Source organism: Argopecten irradians, chromosome 7, assembly GCF_041381155.1.
Source record: "Argopecten irradians isolate NY chromosome 7, Ai_NY, whole genome shotgun sequence".
Taxonomy (NCBI): Eukaryota; Metazoa; Mollusca; class Bivalvia; order Pectinida; family Pectinidae; genus Argopecten; species Argopecten irradians.
In genome coordinates, this window is record NC_091140.1 from 20,603,703 (window position 1) to 20,631,249 (window position 27,547).

A 27,547-nucleotide genomic window follows, 5' to 3' on the forward strand; every position below is an offset into this window, starting at 1 on the left:
AGAGTGAATGTTTATTGTAAAATTTAAGGAATGTTGATGAAACTTTTAACTTTAAGGCCACAATTGTTGAGAGGGGAAAGTGTTTAGATATATTCTACAATTTGTCTTTCTCTTCTAAATAATCAGTTGCAAATTTAGTATCCACAGTTGCCGGGTTCTGACTGTTTTTTGGGGGGATACTCCTGCTGCAGTCTTCCACCTCTTTGTTGCGAGTTTAGTATCCACAACGACAGTAGATGGGTTTTTGGGGGGTACTCCAGCTGTCTTCCTCCTTTTAAACCTGGCATGTCCTCAATGTCCCTGGCTGTAAAAAACAAAACAAAATAAACCAAACCAGCTTAACTTAGCAGAGCACCTTAAAAAGATTTTTAACATTTAGAAAACATTGTGATCTATCAGTTACATGTATCATACTTACCTTTGTTTCTCTTCGTCAGTAAATCCAAGGGAAGCAACTCTGATAGATAAAATGACAAAGAGAGAAGAGATGTTATGGAATGTTAAAATGGTTTAATTGGGAGATGGATGGGTCCATCAATAAAGAATGAAAACAGTATCTTCTGTAATCTATTGTTTTGACATTTCAATAAGTAACCATACTGCTTTGACCTTCATTGTTTCAGTATCAACACTACGACCGTCTAACATTGTGTATGTCCTACTGTTTGGATGGTGGCTGGCCATGCTGTACGTAATTGTTGGCTGTCTTATGTTTCTCACGCTTGTTGGCTGGAGATATGGTGGGTCTCATTCTCATATCAATTATACAGATCCAATCAGGGATCAATCTAGGTTTTGGGGGAAACTGTAAAACAACTAATTTTATTTTCAGATTTTGTAATGCAAGATTTTAAGCTCAATAATGAAAAAATTGAGTTTATCATAAAATATGCAGTAGCTGTATGATAGATATGAAGAAATTTGTGTACAAAAGTCTAAAAAAAATAATGAAAAATAAGTCACATGGGAAATTGTGTTACAAAAACGGTCATTTTATAGCTTCAAATGGGGAATTTTTAAATCTTCAGGGGAATTTTAGGCCGGAGAGGAATTCATTCCTTGAGGGGAAATTTACCCATAAACGGTAATAAATCAAAGCTAGATTGATCCCTGCCAAAATATGGTTCATGAAGTCAAACCTGTTAATGTGTCAAACCTGTGTATAAAGACCACCCAAGGGACAGAGGAAAATTGTCTTTACAACAAAGTGGTTTTTATATACAGGTTAAATTGTGTTGAAATTGGTAATTTGGAACCCTAGAAAAATAGCCATATACAGCAAGTGATCTGACAGTGGTGATTGCAAAGGCAGGATTTACTGTTCAACAAAGCCTACTGGAATCAAGATTGCTTAAGATAGATAAGAAGATTTAATGTAATAAAGAGCTGAATTAGAACCAAGAAGAATTTACCTAGTGTTTATTATTTGAAGTCAATATTGATCTAGATTTAATTTTCTCAGGTAACACCTGCATGGTGACCATTATTTTAATTTTACAGGAGTGTATTTTAATTTTACAGGAGTGTACTGTTGGTCTTTGGCGAGATACTTCTTCTGGCCGTTTGGCAAGTTTATCCACTTGGTCAGTATTTCCAGTAGTTTGTTCACCAAACTATGAAAAATATTGCTTTAGATATTGTTCCATCAGTTCTGTTGCTATTATCATAATGGTACATTGGAATCCTCTTAATCTCATGTTTCATTTGTCAGACAAAATATGATATTACAGGAATATGACATTAACTGTACTGACATTATCTTTATAAAGATGTTTGCACTTACTACATTGAATGATTTATTAATAATTTTAATGGACATAGGTTTCACACTTCTTTAATAAGTAGGAAAATAAAGCCATAAAACTTTAAAAAAACTTTTAAAAAATCAAATTGTAAATATATTGCCAAAGTAATGCTTTTAGATAAAGATACTTTTTCATGAAATATTCATTATATATTTGAAAGTAATTTCAGATATTTTAATGTTACCTCACTCAACAAGGTTCACCCTACAGTAAAGAGAACAAGCCCTCGATCTACACTAACATCTGTGGATGAGAGGTCTGGACTACTAAAGGGGACAGGTGTTATTCACAGACAAAAAACATCAAGAAAAGATTTCTTTGTGAGTTTAGAAAAGCATTTCGTAGGTTTTAGCTCACCATCATCAGATGGTGGGCTATTCAAATCGCCTTTCGTCCGTGGTCCGTCGTTCGTTCATCCCTCCGTTAACAATTTTTGTTACAGCTATTTCTCAGAAAGTATTGAAGGGATATTTTTCAAATCTCATATGTACGTTTCCCTAGGGCCCTAGTTGTGCATATTGCATTTTGGGACTGATCAGTCAATAAGATGGCCAACCGGCCGCAATCTTGAATTTTGATAGTTATTGCTATTTGTCATAAATTACTGAAGGGTTACCTCTCATATTCCATGCGTAGGTTCCCCTTGGTATTTAGTTTTTTGCATAGTACTTTGGGACTGATTGGTCAACAAGATGGCCAACCCGCCACCATCTTGGATTTCAACACTGTTTCTCAGAAAGTAATGAAGCGATCTGTCTTGAATTTCATATGTTTTATGTTTGAAAAAGTTTGAAAAGCAGGGAAAAGATCCGTCTTTCCGTTGTCAGACATATATCATTCTTTAGTGGGCGCCAAGATCCCTCTGGGGTCTTTTGTTAGGATTATAACTTTTACAATTTACACTTAATGCGCATTCTTCATTCTTTTACTTACTGTAAACCAACTTATTTTTAATGGTGACTTAATGTTGCATTTCCATACCAAACAACTTTATCACAGAGATTTAATTTTGCAATCTAGACATATAATACTTCCACTGCGACTTCCTCATTTTTTTGTGTTAATTGATATTTTACCTGTGGTATTTGTATTAACAGAAATCCCCTTTGTCTTACCAGTGGTATTTGTATTAATAGAAATCCCCTTTGTCTTACCTGTAGTATTTGTATAAAAAGAAATCCCCTTTGTCTTACCAGTGGTATTTGTAATTTAATAGAAATCCCCTTTGTCTTACCTGTGGTATTAGTATTAATAGAAATCCCCTTTGTCTTACCCGTGGTATTTGTATAAAAAGAAATCCCCTTTGTCTTACCTGTGGTATTGTGATAATAAATAGAAATCTCCTTTGTCTTACCCGTGGTATTTGTATAAACAGAAATCCCCATTGTCTTACCTTTGGTATTTGTATAAACAGAAATCCCCTTTGTCTTACCTGTGGTATTTGTATAAACAGAAATCCCCATTGTCTTACCTGTGGTATTTGTATAAATAGAAATCTCCTTTGTCTTACCTGTGGTATTTGTATAAATAGAAATCCCCTTTGTCTTACCTGTGGTATTTGTATAAACATAAATCCCATTGTCTTACCTGTGGTATTTGTATAAACAGAAATCCCCATTGTCTTACCTGTGGTATTTGTATAAATAGAAATCCCCTTTGTCTTACCTGTGGTATTTGTATAAACAGAAATCCCCATTGTCTTACCTTTGGTATTTGTATAAACAGAAATCCCCTTTGTCTTACCTTTGGTATTTGTATAAACAGAAATCCCCATTGTCTTACCTTTGGTATTTGTATAAACAGAAATCCCCTTTGTCTTACCTTTAGTATTTGTATAAATAGAAATCCCCTTTGTCTTACCTGTGGTATTTGTATAAACAGAAATCCCCTTTGTCTTACCTGTGGTATTTGTATTAATAGAAATCCCCTTTGTCTTACCTGTGGTATTTGTATAAATAGAAATCCCCGTTGCCTTACCTGTGGTATTTGTATAAATAGAAATCCCCTTTGTCTTACCTGTGGTATTTGTATAAACAGAAATCCCCATTGTCTTACCTTTGGTATTTGTATAAACAGAAATCCCCATTGTCTTACCTGTGGTATTTGTATAAACAGAAATCCCCATTGTCTTACCTGTGGTATTTGTATAAACAGAAATCCCCATTGTCTTACCTTTGGTATTTGTATAAACAGAAATCCCCATTGTCTTACCTGTGGTATTTGTATAAACAGAAATCCCCATTGTCTTACCTGTGGTATTTGTATAAACAGAAATCCCCATTGTCTTACCTGTGGTATTTGTATAAACAGAAATCCCCATTGTCTTACCTGTGGTATTTGTATAAACAGAAATCCCCATTGTCTTACCTGTGGTATTTGTATAAACAGAAATCCCAATTGTCTTACCTGTGGTATTTGTATAAACAGAAATCCCCATTGTCTTACCTGTGGTATTTGTATAAACAGAAATCCCCATTGTCTTACCTGTGGTATTTGTATAAACAGAAATCCCCATTGTCTTACCTGTGGTATTTGTATAAACAGAAATCCCAATTGTCTTACCTGTGGTATTTGTATAAACAGAAAACCCCATTGTCTTACCTTTGGTATTTGTATAAACAGAAATCCCCATTGTCTTACCTGTGGTATTTGTATAAACAGAACCCCCCATTGTCTTACCTGTGGTATTTGTATAAACAGAATCCCCATTATCTTACCTGTTGTATTTGTATAATCAGAAATCCCCATTGTCTTACCTTTGGTATTTGTATTGACAGATATCCCCATTGTCTTACATGTGGTATTTGTATTAATAGAAATCCCCTTTGTCTTACCTGTGGTATTTGTATTAACAGAAATCCCCATTGTCTTACCTGTGGTATTTGTATTAATAGAAATCCCCATTGCCTTACCTGTGGTATTTGTATTAACAGAAACCCCTTTGTCTTACCTGTGGTATTTGTATTAACAGATATTCCCATTGTCTTACCTGTGGTATTTTTATTAACAGATATCCCTATTGTCTTACCTGTGGTATTTGTATTAACAGATATCCCCATTGTCTTACCTATGGCTTATACTTGGGATGCCTATTCTGGTGCTCGCACATTTTATCATCATGTTTCTTACCTGGACGTTTGTCATCACCATTCCTATTGCCAAGGTAAGATATTCATGTTCTTCGAAATGCCACCTTATTGAATTTATTTTTTTAAGGTAAATGTCTAACAAATAAAATAGCCCCTGACTATATATTTTCATTTTCTCTGCAGTCCCACTATGTAACCTTACCAAGCGCAGTTGGCATTCATATAGACTATTTACTTCAACTGCTTATCATGACATAATTATCATTGTGACATCACAGTATTGTAGTACCAGTAATCATGGAAAATGGCTGCATGTTCAAATATCTGTTCCATCCTTGACGATAACGAATGATTAATTTACAATAGATGCAAAATCCTTAGGTATTTCAACATAAATTTGAAGACAAATGTAAATATAATCATTGAACGCCTATCACTTGGCATTCATAGCCAATATGAATGCCAACTATATTTGTTAAAGACCTTCAATGCTTAAATCATGTCATTTTGTGATAATTGTTTTACACATGTTGACTGTGAGAATCTAGATGGGACCATTATGAACACTAGTGGGATGCTCTACTGATTTAACTACCCGATTTTTACTTGGCCAACATCTTGATACAGAGCCACTCTTTATGAAAGTAAATTGACTATAGTGCATATAGAAAGTACATACATGTATAATAAGTTATACAGTCATACTGCATTATCTCAGAAGAAAAGTTACACTTCTAGGAGGAATATTCACATGAAAATGTACACTTGAATAGTAAATCAATATAAAGTTAACTAGTCTGGACCAATTAGTATACGTAGAAATACTTAACATATACAGTCTGTTAGGGGTACAGTTTTAAGTTTATAATGTCCAATGGAATAGTTTTTTACATTATTGGATGTTAATTATGATTTGTATTATGGGTTGTTTTTACAGTTGAATTTTAAGGCCATTACACAGATTATGTTCCTGCCTCCAAAGAAAATAAAGGTTGCAGATTATAGTTATGTGGCAAGTATAATTAAAAATGCATTTATTTTGCAAAAATATTATTAATTGTTAACTTTTGAAACATTTTATCAGCAATGGTATTCAACAATTATATATTTCCTCATCACTTTCTCATCAGTCCACCATCAATGGAAATTAAAGCCTTACGGTTTGTAGTGATAAATTGTAATATTTACATTAATTGTAAAAAAGTTCAAATGAAGTTTAAATAGACATATGATTATTTATTGATATTATTCAACTATAAAGTTACAAGAAACTGATGTGTAATTTCTGATTAATCCACACCTAACTGAATTATACTTGTGAACATACAGTGGGCATTGGAAGCCCATGAATCACTGCTCTACATTGGTAGTCCAAGGTGACTTGTGGGTTTTAAATGAAGATACATACTAGGTGAAGTGATGAAAGAGAACATGGAATAATAAAGCAGTACAGCGATAGCTTTACATGATTGTATGACCCTGTAAATGCTGGATGAGTGTCTATTATCATTGACCTCTGTTGTGATTACAGAAACAGGAGCACCAGGAGAGTGAGATCCTAATGTACACCCACCAGTCTGTGTACTTGTACTACTACAAGTACAGCGTGGACGGCATGAACATCATCCTCTTCAGTATCCTTACACACCTCTGAATTCTGGTCGGGGCTGCTGTGGCTGAGGGTTTGGTCACTAGCCCTCATTCTCTGGGCTTTGAGTTTGAAATCCACTTGTGGCATTTACCAGGTACAAATGTACTAATTGTAGGTTGGTGACTTATTCTTAGGAGACTCTCGCTTTCTCCAAATCCCCAAAGCTGGTATGTGTTTAAATGGCCCAGGTTGTTAACAGGACATATCCCAAGTAATACAAAAATATATACCAGGTATATACTCCTATTGTCATAAACTTATTCAAAAATTGATAGACTGGCCACCAGACTGTAAGTTGTTGATAGACTTTCAAAGCAGAGTTCTTCACTAGTTTATAAAGAAAAAACTACTTGGAGAATAGCAACATTATTTACAACAGGTTTATTAATCTATCATACATATGTACAGGATACATTTTACATTACACAACACATATTTGGCATAATGGGCAAACTCAGGAGTTATTTCCATAAACTTAACAATGACGTTTGACCCTGATATTCCTTAAGTTGTACAACTTAGGTAAATGTGTCAAAAAGTATTAAACATTGGAATAAACTGAAGAACATCAGGGCCGTGCTAGCTGGGTAAATTCAATAGTTCTCAACTCAGTGCAGACATGTAAATGTACAAGGCCATATAGGGGTAGTCGACACACCACGCGCATATCTAGCTCTAGGCCCACAAGATCCGGAAGAGTAATCTTGAATCTATATTCCTCAACTCGGTGTAGGCACGTGCAGTGCTACAAGAGCCGGACGAGGGATATGCCCACATGAATTCTGAATTGAACGTTGCCCCGGCCGCAACTCGGTGTAGCGTGTAGCTATCAAGAGCCGGAAGAGGAGGAATTATAATTAATATAATTTTAATACACATTTTGGGGAATTGAAATAATTAATTATAATGTCTGATTACTAATTGATATTTTGAAATAGCCAAAAGACGAGGGAAATGACATATGAGTTATAAATGTAACATATGGAATAGCCTGAGCTAGATAATTATCTCCCCCTAGTTTGAAACATAGAATCAGACATAAAGTAGAGATAAAATAATGAAGCCAAATCTTAATGACATTTTCTACATTTTAGAGACTGCTGACCAGTCTAAAAAATTGAGTGTACACATTTACATCTTACCAATTCTACATATGGGAAATGGATCAAAGGTTGAGTCATAGTTCATATCTTGTTACTGATGAAGATTTATTTGACAAATTATGAAGACAATATATGAGTTGTTTATGTTTAGTGAAGAGTTTGACACCCTTAACAGTTTGTCCAGATCTCCTTCTATTTGTGATACTTGCCCTGGCTTTAGGTTACACTGACCCTAATGATCTGATTACCTCTGGGGTTACGGTAAGTATATTTATAATTGCACAAACGACAGACATTATCACTAGCATTGAAAGAAGGTGACAGTATTTCATATTCTTGTAATAATGTTAACATAAGTCACTGCCTGCCTTTAATTGTATATGCATCACCTTGATTCGTGTGATAAGCATATGCATGGATAGGAAAATCTTAAAATTTAACTGCTTCTGACCTAAAAAATTATTCTATGTTTTTGTGTTGATACTAATGCACTTTTGCCTTGTTTCAGAAATGTATACTTGGAGTACTTGCGATTATACCACTGACTTATTATATAGGGCTGGCTATTATCAGGTAAGGACTGGAAGATTTGACTATATTTATACAGAAATAGTCAACTTAGATTTCTTAGAAAATACTTGGAATAATTCTTTTAATAAGCCACTATTGGTGTTTGATGTAAAATGATATTTATGAACATTCTTCCATGTTTTCCTTATAACCACAAAATACAATAAAACGATAACATTTTACATGCAATTGTATTGGTAATCATGGACATTAGCACCTATAGAATAACAGTGATACTTTGAACCAAAAAACATATAATTATACAAAGTCATAGCAATGTTCAAAGTTGATTATCAAACTCTTTTATATGTATTTTCAAAAGCAATTAATTTTTTCAACACATTCTGTTTCATGTCAAATATTTTCATTGTTTATCTACCCAGTATCTCTGCCCAGAGTAACTTTGCAGTCGGTGCCGTCCTTAATGCTACATTTGGATCCATGGTCGAGATCACTATTTTTATCCTTGCCTTGTCTAAAGGAAACGAAATAGGATCAGACTGTTACATAGAACTGGTCAAGTCTTCACTCACAGGTAAATACAGCCAGTAAAACTTATGGTTACCCATCACCGGAAACCTACGGTTGGTTGAATTGCATTACACTACACCCATCAATTTCGCATAATGCATAAACCATGGGTGTCCAATTGACACGGACGATGATGGTTACCTGGTAAATATATTTTGTAATGTTCACAACAAAAAACTATCATTCAGCTATGGATGAGGGTATATTTCTCAATTATGTTGTTATCTGTTCATTTAAACATGATGCTAAAATGGATATTGGTAATTTGATAAATATGAATTATCAATATAGAATTTAGTCAAAAATCACGAAAAAAAATACTTGATTTGGTTTTGGGTAAATTGAAAGGAATAGTGTTTGAATTTCAGGTGCAATAGTTGGCAGTCTTCTCTTCATACCGGTAAGTAACATATTATTCAAATAGTGCTTGTATGCTATTCAGAGTTCTTGATAAATTTCTTGGTTTTTCTGCCACATTCATACCTTGGTATATTTTTAACTCGTTAAAACTTTTTTTGCTTTTTTTTTTATTATTTTCATTTGATATATTGTTTAAAATAGGCATGTCAATTAGTCTCAAACTATTAGTTGGAAACTGTTTGAAATTAAATTAAGAAGTTAAATACTAGTTAAATGCTTACTAATTAAGTACTAAAATGAGAAGTTACATAACAAACCATTGTTTTGTAGGGTATCTGTATGGTTGTTGGAGGGATAAAGTACCATTCACAGAGGTTTAACCCGCGGGCAGCCAACGTCACGGCCCTCCTGTTGTTTGTCGCTGTCGGAGGTACAGTAGAATTGTTTATTATTATCTATTTACTTGTACATAGATGATCAGAATACATGTTTTATGGATGATAGTAAACTATATACCAAAGGTTTCAACAAAGGTTATGAGCCATATCTTAGCAAAAATAACTGTGAATTTACCAGTGATATTCCGGTTAAATCCCAGTTTCCATTCATTTACCATTCATTTTCCGGTTTTCTTCCCTCACATTTCTTCATACCAGTTTTTTGTGTACAGTTTTCTGAAAACTTTGTTTTAACTGCTGAAAAATTTCCATTCAAAATGCAGTTTTTAGATAACTGGAATTTCACTGTATCAAAATACCAGTTATTTACAAGTTTTATTCTGAAACAGTTCTTGTAAATAACCGTTTCTGATATCTCTGCTCTGTAACCAGTTATCAAATGCTACCATCAACAGCAGGACATAGGTCAAGCCCACAGGAAGAATTTGAAAGGAGTGGAGGATATGGGAGGGGGTGGAGTGGGGGCAAATTTGAGCCTCAATCTGAATACATTGTCCAATGGAAAGCAACTTCCTCTCATTTTGAATGTTAGTTTGCTGTGGCTGCATGTACATGATATGTACATGATATATGGGACAGCCTTCATCTGAAACATATTCTTCTGAGCACAGATCCATAAATTGTTCAAGAAAAGCTGATTTAATTAAGAAAAGAAAATAGAATTGCCTGCAACTGTTGAAGTTTTCAGGAAATGATGAAAGTGTTCTACATTTGTATCTATTGTTTTGTGATATTTTGAAGTGAATTTCTATGGATGAATTGTTCAATTTAAGTATGTGGAATGCAATGAACTTATTTTGAAACAACTGAAAGTGAATGATATGTGTAACATATTTGGCGATGGAGCCTTCACTCTGGGATTTACTTCAATGGATTCTGTTAAAATTGTTTCTGGGTTTGTATGATATGGTATGCATGGTTGAATATGTGGCCCTAACATATCTTAAATTTGTATAAGAAAGTAATGTATATAACATAAAGTTGACCTGATTAGAGTGTTTGCATAGTTTACAATTACTTCTCACATTCTTTTTCCCTCCCCCAGCCTCCTTCCCCTCCCCCTTCTCACCATCTGGGTTATAATCACCGGTTTTATAGCAGTTATTTTCCAGTTATTCTTATCATCAATGCTTCCATCCTAGACCAGTTTATTTACAGTTATTTATTACATCATAAACTGGTATACTGGTACTGATAATTTCTGCCATTCCAAAACCGGTTTTTAACCAGTTTTCTGTGAGGTCACAAAACTGGAAAATCTCATTTGCATAATATAGCAAATAACTGCTAAACAACTGTGAAAGTAATGTATATTGAATGGTAACTGGGAAATAACTGGATTTTAACTGCATAGAGCCACAATGGCAGTTATCTGACCTAAAAGTGATAACTGGAAAAACACTGTAAAACCACTGTTCAGAATAAAACTGTGAAAAGAATGGAAAATGAATGGAGTTTATTAAGCTAAGGGATATTACCATTGTTATGAAAGTAAATTTACATCATATGTATAAAAAACAAACATAGGTATATAGAGTTATTTTCCATTACTAACGCCATCTCCGAATTGCTAATTTAAGACCTTGGGGCCGCGGTGGTCTAGTGGTTAAGCCACGAGCCCTCCACCTCTGGGTTGCAAGTTCGAATCCCATGTGGGGCAGTTCCCAGGTTCTGACCGCTGGTCAGTGGTTTTTCTCCGGATACTCAGTTTTCCTCCACCAATAAACCTGGCACATCCTTACATGTCCCTAGCTGTTAATAGAATGTTAAACTAATTAAACCCGACCCTTCAAAATCTTTGTTCGGTAACTGTCAGGTTTGGTGTTTTTTCTTAAGTTTTACTCCATCTCCAGATATCAATTAACCAAAGGCGTTACAAGAATTGAAAATAAACAAACAAATTAATTTAAGTATATGGAGACTAACTCTGAAAGTAATGGAATTAAGAATATCATTGATATTTCTGCAACTATGAATATTTATGATGCGACCATATTTGCTGAGATCTTTATATTTAAGTTTCCGTGCCTCCGGTGCATCCTCCTTCTCCTCCTCCTCCTCCTCCTCCTAACCCCCCCCCACCCCCACCCCAACCCCCTACCCCCACCCCAACCCCCTACCCCCACCCCAACCCACCCTACCAGTAAGATCTTGTTTACAGGTGTGTAGCCCCGACCATATTTGCTAAGATCTTTATATTTTACAGTTGTGTATGCCCCGACCATATTATATATTACAGGTGTGTATGCCCCGACCATATAATATATTACAGGTGTGTATGCCCCAACCATATCATATATTACGGGTGTGTATGCCCCAACCATATCATATATTACGGGTGTGTATGCCCCAACCATATTATACATTACAGTTGTGTATGCCCCGACCATATTATATATTACAGGTGTGTATGCGCCGACCATATTTGCTAAGATCTTTGGAGACATGCAGTGTAAGAGCTGTGACAACCAATATGTCCTCCCTAATGGTAATACATCAGTGGACCCATCCAACTCCAGCTACTCACTTCACTGTACCGAGTGCCGCAGTTCTGTGGTAAGTCGTCACTGAACAGAGTGCTGCAGTTCTGTGGTAACTTGTCACTGTACCGAGTGTGGCAGCTCTTTGGTGAATCGTCACTATTCCGAGTGTCGCAGCTCTGTGGTAAGTCGTCACTGTACTGAGTGTCGCAGCTCTGTGGTAAGTCGTCACTGTACTGAGTGTCGCAGCTCTTTGGTAAGCCGTCACTGTACCAAGTGTCACAGTTCTGTGGTAAGTCGTCACTGTACCAAGTGTCACAGTTCTGTGGTAAGTCGTCACTGTACTGAGTGTCGCAGCTCTTTGGTAAGCCGTCACTGTACCAAGTGTCACAGTTCTGTGGTAAGTCGTCACTGTACCAAGTGTCACAGTTCTGTGGTAAGTCGTCACTGTACCAAGTGTCACAGTTCTGTGGTAAATCGTCACTGTACTGAGTGTCACAGTTCTGTGGTAATTCGTCACTGTACCAAGTGTCACAGTTCTGTGGTAAGTCGTCACTGTACCAAGTGTCACAGTTCTGTGGTAAGTCGTCACTGTACCAAGTGTCACAGTTCTGTGGTAAGTCATCACTGTACTGAGTGTCACAGTTCTGTGGTAAGTCGTCACTGTACTAAGTGTCACAGCTCTGTGGTAAGTCGTCACTGTACTGAGTGTCGCAGCTCTGTGGTAAGTTGTCACTGTACCAAGTGTCACGGTTCTGTGGTAAGTCGTCACTGTACTGAGTATCACAGTTCTGTGGTAAGTCGTCACTGTACCAAGTGTCACAGTTCTGTGGTAAGTCGTCACTGTACTGAGTGTCACAGTTCTGTGGTAAGTCGTCACTGTACCAAGTGTCACAGTTCTGTGGTTACTCGTCACTGTACTGAGTGTCGCAGCTCTGTGGTAAGTTGTCACTGTACTGAGTGTCGCAGCTCTGTGGTAAGTCATCATTTCAGATTCACGTACATGTATGTATTCTGTTTATATACTCTATCTGAGAATGGTTTAGATATTGGTCTCACAATGTTAACATACCCGTTAACATCATAAACACGCAACATATGGCTGTGTTAGTTAGCTCCCCTTACACTCTGATTAAGATATTTAGAGCCACACTCTTCATGTGATATTTGGTTGTTCAAATTAACTCCCCTTACACTCTAATTTAGACAGCTCTCTTTTGCTTACATTCATTGTACTTATGTAGTCTACAAGTAAGTGAGTTTCAGATTGTATTTGATGATGACTTTATAAATTTTACAATCACCAGATAATTTCCTTTTTTAACTTTGATTATTATTTCCACTGTGATTATTATCTCCCCTTTCAGCCTGATTGAGATGGTGACACCACACGTTTATCCCTGTACTTTTTTAGTTTGAACATAGTTATCTCCCCTTAATACACATTTAAGGTCATTGAACACTTTATAATTTCCATATTAAGAATTTGTTCACAATTATCTCCCCTTGAGGACCAATAAAGTGGTATTTGCACATTCTGCACTTTTCATGTAATCTCCATTTGTCTATATTTTCACATGATTATCTCCCCTCTCAGGCAGGTTTAGATGGCGACTCCACTCTCTATCGTCACCACATTATGCCACTGGTATATGCCTGCTCATTGTTGCTGCCTATAGCCTACTTCATTGGAATGATATTCGCTCTGAAAACACATTCAGCTAATATCTACCAGAGCGAAGTGTCCCATGACACTGGTCAAGGGGTCGAAGGTGACCTTCACAAAGGTTGAAAACTAATCATACCCATTGTCTAGTGTGCTACTTGACAGCAGTAATGAGATTGATATACAGTGGAACTCGGTTAATACGAACTCGAAGGGACTGAGATAAAACTTCGAGTTATCCGAGTGTTCGAAATAAGCAAGTTTTCATGTCTACTAACGATCTATTTATTTGGCATATACAGACTAGTTCCATGTCGTAAAATGATGTGAACAATGATAGTGGCAAAATTTTAACAATGAAATTGAGATATATATTTTGAAATGCCGTTCTACGGCAGAGTTATGAAAAAGAAATCAGCATTTTCGGTGATCTCGTCCAAAAAATCTCATTTCGAGTTATAAGAACATTTTATGTATGATATTTGTTATTCGGACCCAAAATTTACTTCGTATTATCCAAGTTCTTTGAGTATTCCAAATTCTAATTATCCGAGTTCTTTAAACAAAGATAAACAGGGAATTCGGCTGGGACTGGCAAAGTACTTCGTATTAAGCCGGGTTTTTTAATTATCCGAGTTCGTATCAACCAAGTTCCACTGTCTGTCTCAAGAAAGATGATTCTTTACAATAACTTGTTGATTAGGGATTTAACAGAAAAGTAAGTCACTTACAAACTATTGTGTTCTTTTCGTAGTGACATCACAAATATATGTAGTAAAAATCTACCAAGTTCTTAGAGTCTTTAAGCATTATATCATATATTTTGCCAATAATAATACAACTTGATTAAATAAAATCTAAATTTGAGAAAGAATTTTAATTAACAGTGCAGCAAGTGGACATCAGTTTGTTGCAATTATATATATCCTATTATCATTTAAACACTTACAATACCTTGAAACGAAGCATGCAATATCATGAAGTCATTCAAGAATCTTAAAATTTTTCTGGGTTTTTTTATAAGCAGACCACAGTCATGGCAGTCCATCCTGGTCCAGGGTAAAGAGTGCCATTATACTTCTGATCAGTGCTGCCCTCATCGCTTTGTGTGCAGAGTTAATCACACAGAACATTCAGGAGTTAATTGTGACGTCTGGTGTGTCCGAGGTAATTCTCAGGAAAACTAACATTTTCTTCATTTTTACCAAAGATTGCTGAACTGTAATAAAGCAGCTATAGATTACATGATTTCTAAATTACTGAGGTGTATATATATGTTCAAATTGTAATTTTTTGAGCCACAAAAATAACTTGTAATGTTATAGCCTGTGTCTGTCCTGTCCTGTCTTATAAATCTTATATACATTACATATGAGTCATGCAGCAATATTTATATTTTACTGATATTTCTTATTATTTAATACCTTAGATGAATTTGGAAGTTCAAGGTGCTATAAATTGATATATAATATACATTGCAATTAAGATATTTCAAATAATCTTTTCTATTGTTTCAGTATTTTATTGGAATGACACTACTTGCCATGGTTCCAGAACTGCCAGAAATTATCAATGGAATCCAGTTTGCATTACTTAACAATGTTAACTTAGGGTAAGATAACTGATAGTTTACTTGTTCTTTTGATCATCTTGGTGGTACAAGTATCAGATGTTCTTTCACTAACTGGCTGAGTGATCAGGGTGTCAAAAATCCTACCAATAGCCCTCCACTTTTAGTCCAAGTAATCCATATGTCACAATATCTGCCAATAGGTTTCTACCTTGGCACTATGCTGCTCCAAGTGTTTTGAATATCCAACATTTAACAAAAAGCTCTCTGTCCTTTCATCAAGTAGACAAGGATATTTTAATGTCCTTACATTTTACCAATAGTTACCCACCTAGAGTACGGTGGCAGATTGATTAAATAACCAGCATCTTATCACTTTCAAACCCTCCAAGTCTCTCTTAAATAAAATATTGGTTTTCTCATGGTATTCGGATATTCTACTACCACCACCAACCTTGCTTATTTTTAAATGATCTTGTAAACTGTTTGTAGATTTGAATAAACTGTTTGTAGATTTGAATAATACAAAATAATACCTAATAAGCTTACCCAGTAAGCATACACATTGAGCATTGTTGTGCACTTTGGGCGAGATGACAACGTACACAAAAATTATTCGGACAGCTTTTTCAAACTAGTTCGTCCCCAGTCAAGATTCTGGCAGTGCCAATTTGATTGGCCATTTGCAAAGGTAATCCTGACGTGACCCCTGATGGGATATTGTCAGATCCTCATATCAAACGTATTGATAATAAGGATCTGTATTTTAATCAGATTGAATAATACATGTCACTAATGTTTGTGTATCATTTGTACAGAATAGAGATTGGGACGAGTACTGCCATCCAAGTGTGTATGATACAGGTGCCTATACTGGTTCTCGTTAACCTGATACATGTAAGTCTCTTATACTTCAAAAATACTCAGACTTCTTACGATTTTAATTTTGTGGATAATCTGGCATCTCAGTCTATTGCTAATGATAAAAAATAAAATTACATTAAAGGAGATACATGTACCTTAATCAGGTAATTGTTTTCCTCATTAAATAAATGATTTAGTGTAATTTTAGAAAACATGACAAAGGTCCATTCTATCCTGGAGAAACGACATGCACATGTGAGCAGAACAATATATGATCATTGCAAACAAATTAAATGGGTCTCGCACATCTTTGAATTTACTTTACATTTCTTTTATGAATGTTAAAAACACACTTCAATGATAATTCATTTGTCTCTGTTTTGTAACTAAAACTGGACCCAGTTTCACAAACACTTCTTAACTTTAAGAAATTCTCTAGCCTAAAATTCTCCATAGGAAAACATAGCAGTTAAGGAAGGTCCCTTACTTAGTTAGATTTCTTCCTTAACTTTTGCAATGTTTTTCCATGAGGAATTTGAAGTTAAGGAAATTGAGTCCTGATGGACTTATGTATACATCTGATCTGGATCACACATGTACAGTAACAGGTTTTTTTCACTTTGTCTTCCAGCCGTTTGGATTCCTCATCCTGTTCAATGATCTCCATCTATGGTCTGTAGTGTTCTCAGTGATCGTTATCAACTACACATTCCAGGACGGCAAGAGTGACTACTTCCAGGGTAAGATCTCAACATCAGTAGATACCTAAACATCAAACTAACCTTTTTGTTTCATGGTTCTAATTCTATCTTTGCATATTACAGGGTTATCTATCCTTATGGATGGTATTGATTATAACATAGTGGATTTGCGAGCGTCGAAACATTATGTTTTTCAGAGAAAAACAATCACATAGGAATGATGTCATAATGGATACCTTCCATCAAGAGAGATAACTCTGTTATATGCAAAGAAGAAATACAGTCGTACCATACAATACTTGAAGCGTCTAACATTCCCTCAAACGCATTCTAGATCCGTTTGTGTTTCTTTTGTTTAGTTTCGTTTGTGTTTTGTTTCGTCAAGTGTTTTTCGTTTGTCTTTTCGTTTGTTTGCGTTTTGATTCTATTTCGTTTGCGTTCGTTTGTGTTTTGATTCATTTGGGCTTTCGTTTCGTTTGTGTTTGCATTCCAATAAGTTTACCTGATGTTATTCATTGATATTTGATTAGAAATGGTTTACTGTGCATGTGTTGGCAAAACTAAAAGTGGAGTCAATTGATGGTGTAGGCCAATAAATTTACGTGTTCTAGACAATGTAGCAAACATACAAAAATGAAATTTGTATAAAGATGCTCCACCGCCGACAGAGCATAAATGATATTCATCATTTGAACAATAATTGGTGTTTAATTGTGTATATATTTGTCTAATTAACACAAAAAATGATATAAAATAAGTTATTTTGCCTTTGGTGCAGGAGTATTAAGTAAATCATTCCATATAGGATATAGTGCCATGGATTTTTTTCGGGATGCCATTAATTATTTTAAATATTTTTAACTTGAAGTAAAATTAGAAGCTCAAACTTTCCAACGATTGGATATGGTGTAAAGAAAGTAACTTTTGTAATTGAAGAAAAATACTAAATCGTCTGGTCCTGTTTTTGATAGTGAAAAAATATCATTTGTCAGCGGTGGAGCATCTTTAAAGAAAATCCTTTTGTGTCTAGATATTAATTACATGTGGTACATGTAATGTATACACATTGTTTGATAGTAAGAGGATCATCTGTATACCTTTCTTCAAGGACTTATGCACTACTAGCAGTACTACAGGGGGACAGGTACAATGTACACTTGTAATACCTGTGGGGCTCGACAAAGTGGACTGAAGGATTACACACAGGTGTGAACTCACACCACAGGACGTCGTACTGCTGGTCATAATAACTCACTGGTGCAGACATTACAAAAAAGGTGCTAAAATTTATCTCCAACTCATCACTGTAAGCATTGGATCACATTATTTTCTAGTGATACACACTATTTTGATAATAAAATAACACAAATAATAATATTTATACCATCGCTTAATAGAGAATTTAAAACGAATAAAAAAAAATTTCACAAATTTTATATAAAATAAAGAACGTACCAAAGTCAATAGATATTAAATCATAATTGACGTATTATACATACATGGCCGTCCAACATGAACTGACAGTTGATAATTTCAATTTGTGTCAAATGTGTAATCATCAATTATTTATCAAAAGCATCGTGTCGAGGTCATTAGTGCTATATAAAAGTTATATAGTTTTTGTTGCTTGATCATCAAACCATGTGTGCATTATTTTGTAGATACACTTACACCAGCGAAATTGATAGACGATAATATACATTGTATATAATATATACTGTCTATATCTTCTGTATTTTTACACGTATTCGTGACTGATATGATTGATCATTGTATTTCATTGATACGCTGATATAACAAAATACATGAGGAATAAAATCACCATAGACCTGGTTTTCTGTAATGACTAGAATAACACAACATTGTTGTTTTTGTTGTATGCTTTGGTACATGCATGTACATGCACAGGGTAATCTATTATACATCGTAGCCTACACAAACATGTGAGGGGCCGTGCGCGTCTGAGGCAATCAGCGAGTCATTATTGCTAATGGGTGACTGCACTTGACCAGGTGTGATACAAGTTGACACAAAATCAAAATATTCTGCTGCCAAATAACAAATGGTATAAATGACAGCAGGTAAATCAAGAGGGGAGAGGGGATGGGATGGGGTGGGGTGGGGTGCTGTGTTGTCCATGTATCATAAGACCTCCAACTGGGTCAGGTAAATGCTACAGGTGAGTGTCCACATTGATATCTATATAACGAGTACGAGGACCTGTTCTGGAGATACAATGTATACAACTACCTAACTGCTAGACCTAGGGTTTATACTTGCAGTAGTCAAATGTACATGTACACAAAACATGTTAGTTTAAAGAAAATGTATTAAATGCTTGAATATATATATGTAATTACATACTTATTGGTAATATATTTGTAACAATTATATATTTTTATTATTTTCTAAGACAAGATATATTTCTATAATGATAGGTTGATTAAATCAAAATTGCGAGGGTAAAATAGACATCGGTTTCAGAATCCGGATCACTAAGCCCAAATTTATGATTGCATTCTGGCCTTCCAGCCACGCTTTCACTTCATTTACGTTTTTGTTTTTCGTTTGCGTTTTTTTGTTTTGCATTTAGCGCTTGATGAAACGCTTTTTTCGTTTTACGCAATTCGTTTTTCGTTTGCGTTTTCGTTCGTTTTCGTTTAACAATTTGTTTGCATTTTGCGTTTTGCACTCGTTTTGAGGAAACGTTACATGCTTCAAGTACAGTACCTAAACAGCACTTAAGAAAATGTGATTGACCTCTTGTACTTCTTTTACCCAGCTAGGCTTGACCCTGTTGCTGCACATTTGACCTTTGATTGTTACTTCTTTTTTACTTCTCACCTACCCGCACCTCAAATTTCCACATTTTCTCCACAACAATATGTGAAATAATGCGGATGGGAGTATTTGGAGTGAAATTTCCACAAAAAATCCAGTGGAAAATGCGGAATTCCACATAAAAACTGAAGTGCAGGTTAGCTTGACCTATATATTGCCTCTGACCTTCTATTGACCTGTTGTTTCTCTTTGACGTTTGATTGACCCAACTGATGTATGTTTGACCTTAGACTGACAGCCGTGAGTTTTGTATTTTTGACCTTGAAATGTGACATATTTCTATTTCAGGTTTCACACTTGTCATGTTGTACCTGATACTCTTGTGTATGTACTTCTTCGTACCAGTAACATCGAGAGCCCAGTGTTGATCATGTGACGGGGGACCAATCAAATCATCTCTCAGTATACATACACCATCGTTTGATGTACATGTTTTGTATTTATTTATTCGTCCTTCTCTGTGTGCCATAAGGTCTGTAACACATTTTCAAGTGACCTATTCTAATCGCCTTTTGTCCGTCGTCGCCCATCGTGCGTCTTATATGGCGATAAACAATTTACTTTTTCGACTTCTTCTCCAAAAGTACTAAACCAAATCAGTTGAAATTTTGCAGAAACCTTCCATAGCCAAAGGTCAACCAAAATTGTGAATTATATGGTCCCAGCACCCCAGGGGCCTGAGGGGTGGGGCCAAAAGGAGTCAAATAGACTAAAACTTCAAAAATCTTCTACTGAAATTCCAGAAATGGTAGAATCAAATACTTTTCATAGATTGAAAGGTCTTGAGGTCCTTTACAAAAATTGTGAATTATATGACCCCTGAGACTCATGTTCCTAGCCTGGGGAGGGGGGCAAGTTTACTATAGTTTATATACGGAAAAGACATTTTTGAGCATTATTTGGTCATTTGTAATAGGAAATAAGTCAAATGTTGTCAGAATTATCAGTATGAGATGGCTATTGAATCCTATTAACAATTTTTCCACGACTGACCCCCAGGAGTCTGAGAGGTGGTTGCAAAAAGGGGTCAAATAGGCTAAAACTTCAAAAATCTTCTTCTCCACTCACAGATGTGGTAGAATCAAATATTCTTCATAGATAGAAAGGTCTCAAGGCCCTCTACAAAAATTGTGAATTATATGACCCTGGGGTCTCAGGTTTCCTCCTGGGGAGGGGGTAAAGTTTACTATAGTTTATATAGGGAAAACACATTTTGGAGCATTATTTGGTCATTTATAATAGGAAATTAGTCAATTGAAGTCAGAAATATCTTTATGAAATGGCTATTGAATCCTATTAACAAATTTAACATGACTGACCCCCAGGGGCCTTAAGGGCGGGGCCAAAAGGGGTCAAATAGGCCAAAACTTCAAAAATCTTCTTCTGAAATTCTGGAACTGGTAGAATGAAATACTCTTCTTAGATGGAAAGGTCTTGAGGTCTACAAAAATTGTGAATTATATGACCCTGGGGTCTCGTGTTTCCCCCTGGGGAGGGGGGTCAAGTTTACTGTAGTTTATATAGAAAAAAACACATTTATGAACATTATTTGCTTATTTTTCATAGGGAATTAGTCAAACTGGGTTAGAATTATTAGCCTGAAATATCATTTTAACACCATATCCATATTGGTCCTGGCTGACCCCCAGGGACCAGAGGGGCGGGCCAAAATTGGTCAAAATGGTTAAAATTTCAAAAATCTTCTTCTGAATTCACAGGTTTGATGGAACCAAATAATCTTCATATATTAAAAAGTGAAATTTATAAAATCACTGACCCAGTGATTTTATAAATTTCACTTTTTAATCTATGAAGATTATTTGGTTCCATCAAACCTGTGAATTCAGAAGAAGATTTTTGAAATTTTAACCATTTTGACCAGTTTGGTTAACGTTGGCAAAGCAAATTGGAATTTTAAGCATAAGGTTTGGTAACATAATACACTAACTATCAAAATGAAAAACAAAAAATAAAAATTCTAATATGAAGGTTTGATCAACTTTAAAGTTTATTCTAATTTGTAAACACTTTTTACAGATTTGAACCAACTTTGCAATGCTCTTTCTATATCAGCACTCAGGTGACCGTCAAGGCCTCTTAGGCCTCTTGTTTAGACATGCTGTAAACCATTGTGGCTACATGTACTCATTTTCACAATATCTATTTCAAAACAAATTCACAAAGTTTAACATTCGCAGATTTTAAAATTGAATTGAAAATCTATCAATATTTATGATGAAAATATTTATTTGCGAAGATAAACTTTCGCGAATTTGCTTGGATCACAAAATTTGTGAAAAGTGAATCCTACATGAAGGACAGCTGGTTTACAGTGTGACTTAAATGTGTAATCTGTAGGTAAAGAAGAGATAGTCCTGTGTCTAAATGTAAACTTATAATCATTCATTTTTTTTAATAGCAATATATTTGCTATACATAGGTATATGTGTAATGGATGTTGATTTATAGTTATCATATCATATACGTATATCATAGTGTCATGTTAATGATTTTTTGTTGCCAATAAGGATTTTTTTTTTTTTTTCTTTGCATTATATTGAAGGGCTAAGCTCTGACAAGAAATAACTTTTAATGTACATTAATTTTAAAATTTACTGATGGTAAAGGACTATATGATGAGTTCATTATGAAGGACATTCTGTAAATTTCTAACTGAAGTTAACAAGTTTGTGAATTGATACATGGAGTATTTTGTATGATAAAGTAATGACTAGTCTTTGATGTATTCTGTAGACATTCTCTGTAGAGTCTTGTAATTTAATCCAGTAGATTTAAATACATCATTCCTTTTCATTTTACAGAATAAATCTGATTTTAAACACACTTTAAGCACCTAACTTGGTCAATAATGTAACTATATATGCTCTATAGCATAACATCAATATGCATCGTACTTATAATTAGTCAGTGTTGATTCCAAAACTATTGTCAAAACTGCCCTTTATCTAATATCACGCTTCTTAATATATTCTACATAACCATGCTATAATCAAAACAAGATTTGAAGTCAACATAATTAAAATGTGATTTTACTACATGTTTGGAATTACTATATGTACAATGTACCTTGATTATACCTACATTTGTTTAAACTTAGACTTAAATATATTTCATTGAATCAATTTTTTTTTAATTTTAATGTTGGAATAAAGATCCTGAGAAATTAAGATTGATAAAAAAATCTACTTTACATTATTCCTGTATAAAAGAATTTCTGATTCAAACTTTTAGCGGCAAGTGAAATCATTGCAACCAGGCTCCCAAAACAATTTTTACAGTGAAAACTCTAATAGATTATTTTGTAATTAGTTTGCTATGCATCCTGTATTATTATATCATTTAGATATTTTGCCATATAAGTCTGGTATTACATTCTCTGTAACAGCAAAATAAGGCTAATGTGTTGATGGAATTTTTCGGTATAAATTGAAATTTAATTACTTTAGCACAGTATAAATTGAACGTGAATTAATTTAGCACAGTATAAATTGAAAGTGAATTAATTTAGCACAGTATAAATTGAAATTTAATTACTTTAGCATTAAATAAATTATTTTGATGTCTCTGCTCAAACTATGACTGTCTATGGCCCTATAAGATTTAAGTTCCTCCACGCCAAAGCTACAATTATGATCTGTCAGAGTTTCACTCCGTCAGTACTGATGGAGTGAAACAAAGGGAAGAAACTGATGCATCAAGCTAGTGCTAGCTTCATAATTAGTGTGGAGCATGTACAATATGATCAATGAAATCATGCTGGTCAGGATTATTTTCTATGCATATGATTGTCTTTATCTACTGCCAAAATGGTGTAATCTGTGAATATACATTGCCTATTTTTAGAAATAAATAGTTGTTGTTTTGGTTCCTAAAATATACTCCTATTCATACCGTATGTATGGTATTTTCTTTACACATAACTTAAAGCATTTAGTACATGGAATAGTCATTATTGTTTTTCTTGACTTCAATTATTAAATATTTAAACATTAATGCATTTAGTTCATTTGAGCTCCACATATGGAAGAAATAAAGGTTTCTTACATGAGCATTTTGGAATACCTATCTTCTTTATTTATTATTATTTTTTCTTGACTTCAATTATTAAGTATTTAAACATTAATGCATTTAGTTCATTTGAGCTCCACATATGGAAGAAATAAAGGTTTCTTAATACAGTACATGTAGCATTTCGGAATACCTATCTTCTTTATTATGATATAGATATAGAAGAAACTAGCTATTCTTGGATGTTAAAAAGCTTTTTTCACTTCATATTATACTTGGATGTTAAAAAGCTTTTTTCACTTCATATTATACTTGGATGTTAAAAAGCCTTTTTCACTTCATATTATTGTCTGTCTTACCTACCTACATATGTACATAGTTCAATTAATAATATCAAATACCAGTAATGAGTACAGTGAAGTTTGTGGTTCATGGGGTTTTGTATATGTATCTGTAGTAAAGGTGTGATTGTTATGTAATAATCAATATCTTTTATAGATCATGTTATGATGAGTCGTCTGTGCCTGATCTGTGATAGTCATATTTGTTATGTTTATATTAATTATTTAAGTCCCAAAAGTTTTTTTGTTTTACCTCGATTTTAATATCATTATTTTTTAAGACCACATTAACTTTTAAAAACCTTGTAATACATGTAGTTTTAAATTATTTTATTTAGTTCAGACAAAATTTAGAATCCATTTTCTATAAGTTGAATACTCTGACAAGTTTTATGATTGTTCCACTAACTTTGTGATTATGAAGTACTGTTTAGGAGATTTATTGTGTACGTAAGTATGGCGTCTTTGCATATTACTGTTAGCTCCCTTGCAGGTTAGTATATATCCATTGTGACATCATTATTTTGCGAGTGTCGTTTTCTCCGAAAATTGTGAAGTTATGCACGCCAATTGTAAAATGCAAATACAAAATACAACAACTTGTTCCCGATCCAAGTTGTTTTTTAATATTGTACAACAAATTGTGCTTATAACAAGTTTATTTCCATGGTCCCCAGGAACTGGTTAGAGTTGAACTAATTAAGTAACTCCAGTTGGCAGTTTAGTGAACCTTTTCTAAAGGTGACCTTGTTGGTCTCTAACTATATGACTAAACCACTAACAGAGTAAATGTGTTGGTTGTTAATGTGTACAGTTGTATCTAAAACTTTTGTTTATTAGTTGAATGACATTTACAACTTTCTCTCTACTGTAATATAATCTACATGATACATATCATTAAAATTCAGACATATTCATTAGTGTTTACTTGTTTTTCATTTACAAGTAAATTGTAAATGTTACTTGTTAAATGGTTATATATGGTACTCTATGGCTCATGTCCCATATATACAGGTACTCTTCAGATTAAAACAAGGGGAAGCAACTCTGATGGATCAGTTTGTTTATTTGAGTTTTATGGACCTTCGGCAACTAAGGTCATTTAGGGCCAAACTACAGGTCAGGCATTAATATCAGGATTTATTGTTTTTCTGGATTTTTTGTCACTTCTCATTGGTCAAAAACACGCCACATAATCACCGATAAAAACGATATTGCACGATTTTTCCGGAAGTAGTTTATAGGAAAAGTATATTGCACGGTTATTTTTAGATGGGGTATAGTTAACCCGTACCCATTCCAACTCGTACCCACCACCCCGTACCCAAAATTGGCGAAGTCGTACCCAAAATATTTGGCGAGCTCGTACCCATGATTGGCTAACCCGTACCCATCAAGTTTCGTTGTGTTTTTAAAATTTAATTACATGTATTAATCTTAATTTCTTCTGTGTATCTGATTCAATATATCACTGGCCTAAATAATGTCTACTGGCGTGCTCCCGTGGCTGTCCCTTTGATCAATCAGTCGGTCAGGTATACATTTAGCTGCAATATTGTAGCTCAAAAGACTTTTGGACAGAAAATGGTGTCTTTAGAGCTACAATTGGTGCCTATTACTGCTAATGGAGCAAAGTAATGATTATGCAAACCATTATAAAACGTCTGTTTGCATTATATCGTACTTGTTTGATATTGCTTAACTACTCGGCAATATAACTGAACCACATGAAATATTAAATTCTCATCGAGGCATTATTTTTTTACAAAATACATATGAAGGTCTTTCTGAAGGGAATTTATACGGCAAGTCCACAAATTGTGAATTTGACGTCTTGTGAGCGGTACGGTAGATATAAAGAATGGTAGTTATGTTTGGTTTGGACAAAATTAATATGTAAATGCATGTATACGCATAAGATAATCGAAAACCGACAAAAAGTATAGAAAACTGTGCCCGAGTGATTTTCGGAGGCAGTGCTCCACTACGACACATAGGGACCAATTCGTACCCGGCCGAAAGGTATAGTAGGTCGGGTACGTATATTCGTTCTAGTATACATTGACAGGCACGCGAAGCGTATGGCTCCTCCCCCGTTAAATATCATTACGATATCATGACGAGCTCTCACCACACGGGTCAGTCAATATAATTATACAGGTGATTGACAAGGCGGCCTTCCTCATTGGTTTCTGAACCGACCTGTGACCAAGCTATTTGGAATTTCTTTGACATGTTTCTCAAATAAATGCATTTGTATGATTTTTTAAATCATGGTTCGCCAGAAAATCTACGACTAGAATTTGTGTTAGACTAAAGATAGATACGGCTATACAATATATGCTACTACCAAGTACTGACGGCCCGATGTCTGAAAAGCTAAATACTGTACGAAAAAGAAATTTTCCGTTGTTATTCACAGAATAATTGGAGAAAGTTATTCATTAAATGTTCTTAGAAGTTGAAATCATTTTCAATTTTATTCCTTATGCCATCTGCATCCAATTATTGCGATGTTATGTGTCATTATTTGGTTTTGTATTGATATGTACAGTAGCAGAATACACTTTATACCATCTTGTAACATCGGAACGAATAGTTAAAAACACAATTTAGGCTATACTGAGCTATATATTACGATGTTTTTCATGCATTGACAAATTTTCTATTTCAATATTGTAATTTTCTCTAAATGTGCCATTCTTCTCTCAAAAGGAATACAATTTGTTCAAAGAAAATTTCAGTTTATTTCTGGTGATGGTATCATCTTACTGTTACAATCTTCCTCAAGAAATGCCACCACACCTTTCTTAGGTTTGGTACCAACGCAATTCCTCTTTCGTGCACGTTCATATGAAATCGATTGTGTTCAATTTTTGTTTGACTGTAGACGCGTCCTCGAAATTCCCAAGAGCGGGTGTAGAATATTTCAATAATCTGTATTTTTCAGTATTTAATCGGAAATCATTCTAGAAATCACTTGTTTTGACTTTTTTTTTCGGAATTGAACAACAAACCATGAGAACGACATATTTAGATATTTTATATGAGCATACATTTTCTAACGTAACTTACTTGTAGATTATATACAGTAGAACGAATACCCGGCAGGACGACGACCATGCATCTGTCAGAAATCTTCCGTCCGTCGTTCAGAGCTACGTATGTACTTTTTTAATGTACTGAAAACCTTACTTGGTATATATTCTGGTCCTCCTGATAATGTTGGAAATGCTTGATTTGCTTCTCCGTATATCTTATATGTATCCCAAGCAGTTTTATTGCATTGTGTATTAAATGCCGATACAGCGACACATCTAGTGTAGGCATGGGATAATGGAAGGGTTAATGATTTCTCAAGGCTACAAGCTGAGACAGTATCCGAGCAAGGATATATCGATAATTCCAAGTTTCATAGGCCACCCATACTTCGCTGATACTGAATTTGGTAACAGCTGCTACTAATAAGGCATCAACTTCTGTATCTG

General features: G+C 34.6%; 1 protein-coding gene across 4 annotated transcripts in view; it reads left to right on the top strand.

Moving 5' to 3' along the window:
* The window catches only part of LOC138327813 (uncharacterized), a 39,589-nt gene extending 14,615 nt beyond the window's left edge, over positions 1-24,974 (top strand). For 2 of the 4 annotated variants that reach the window (XM_069274206.1, XM_069274205.1), the window contains exons 4-21: positions 624-740; positions 1,522-1,583; positions 2,003-2,125; positions 4,855-4,968; positions 5,832-5,906; positions 6,426-6,528; positions 7,833-7,909; positions 8,157-8,221; positions 8,602-8,753; positions 9,118-9,149; positions 9,440-9,539; positions 11,972-12,123; positions 13,645-13,834; positions 14,738-14,880; positions 15,231-15,325; positions 16,102-16,180; positions 16,779-16,887; positions 19,978-24,974. In XM_069274206.1, coding sequence (XP_069130307.1) covers positions 624-740; positions 1,522-1,583; positions 2,003-2,125; positions 4,855-4,968; positions 5,832-5,906; positions 6,426-6,528; positions 7,833-7,909; positions 8,157-8,221; positions 8,602-8,753; positions 9,118-9,149; positions 9,440-9,539; positions 11,972-12,123; positions 13,645-13,834; positions 14,738-14,880; positions 15,231-15,325; positions 16,102-16,180; positions 16,779-16,887; positions 19,978-20,057 — 1,868 coding nt within the window. In that variant the 3' untranslated portion in view covers positions 20,058-24,974. The remainder of the gene's footprint in view (positions 1-623; positions 741-1,521; positions 1,584-2,002; positions 2,126-4,854; positions 4,969-5,831; positions 5,907-6,425; positions 6,529-7,832; positions 7,910-8,156; positions 8,222-8,601; positions 8,754-9,117; positions 9,150-9,439; positions 9,540-11,971; positions 12,124-13,644; positions 13,835-14,737; positions 14,881-15,230; positions 15,326-16,101; positions 16,181-16,778; positions 16,888-19,977) is intronic. The other 2 variants (XM_069274207.1, XM_069274208.1) reach the window with 2 other exon arrangements.
* Positions 24,975-27,547: the final 2,573 nt, after the last annotated feature.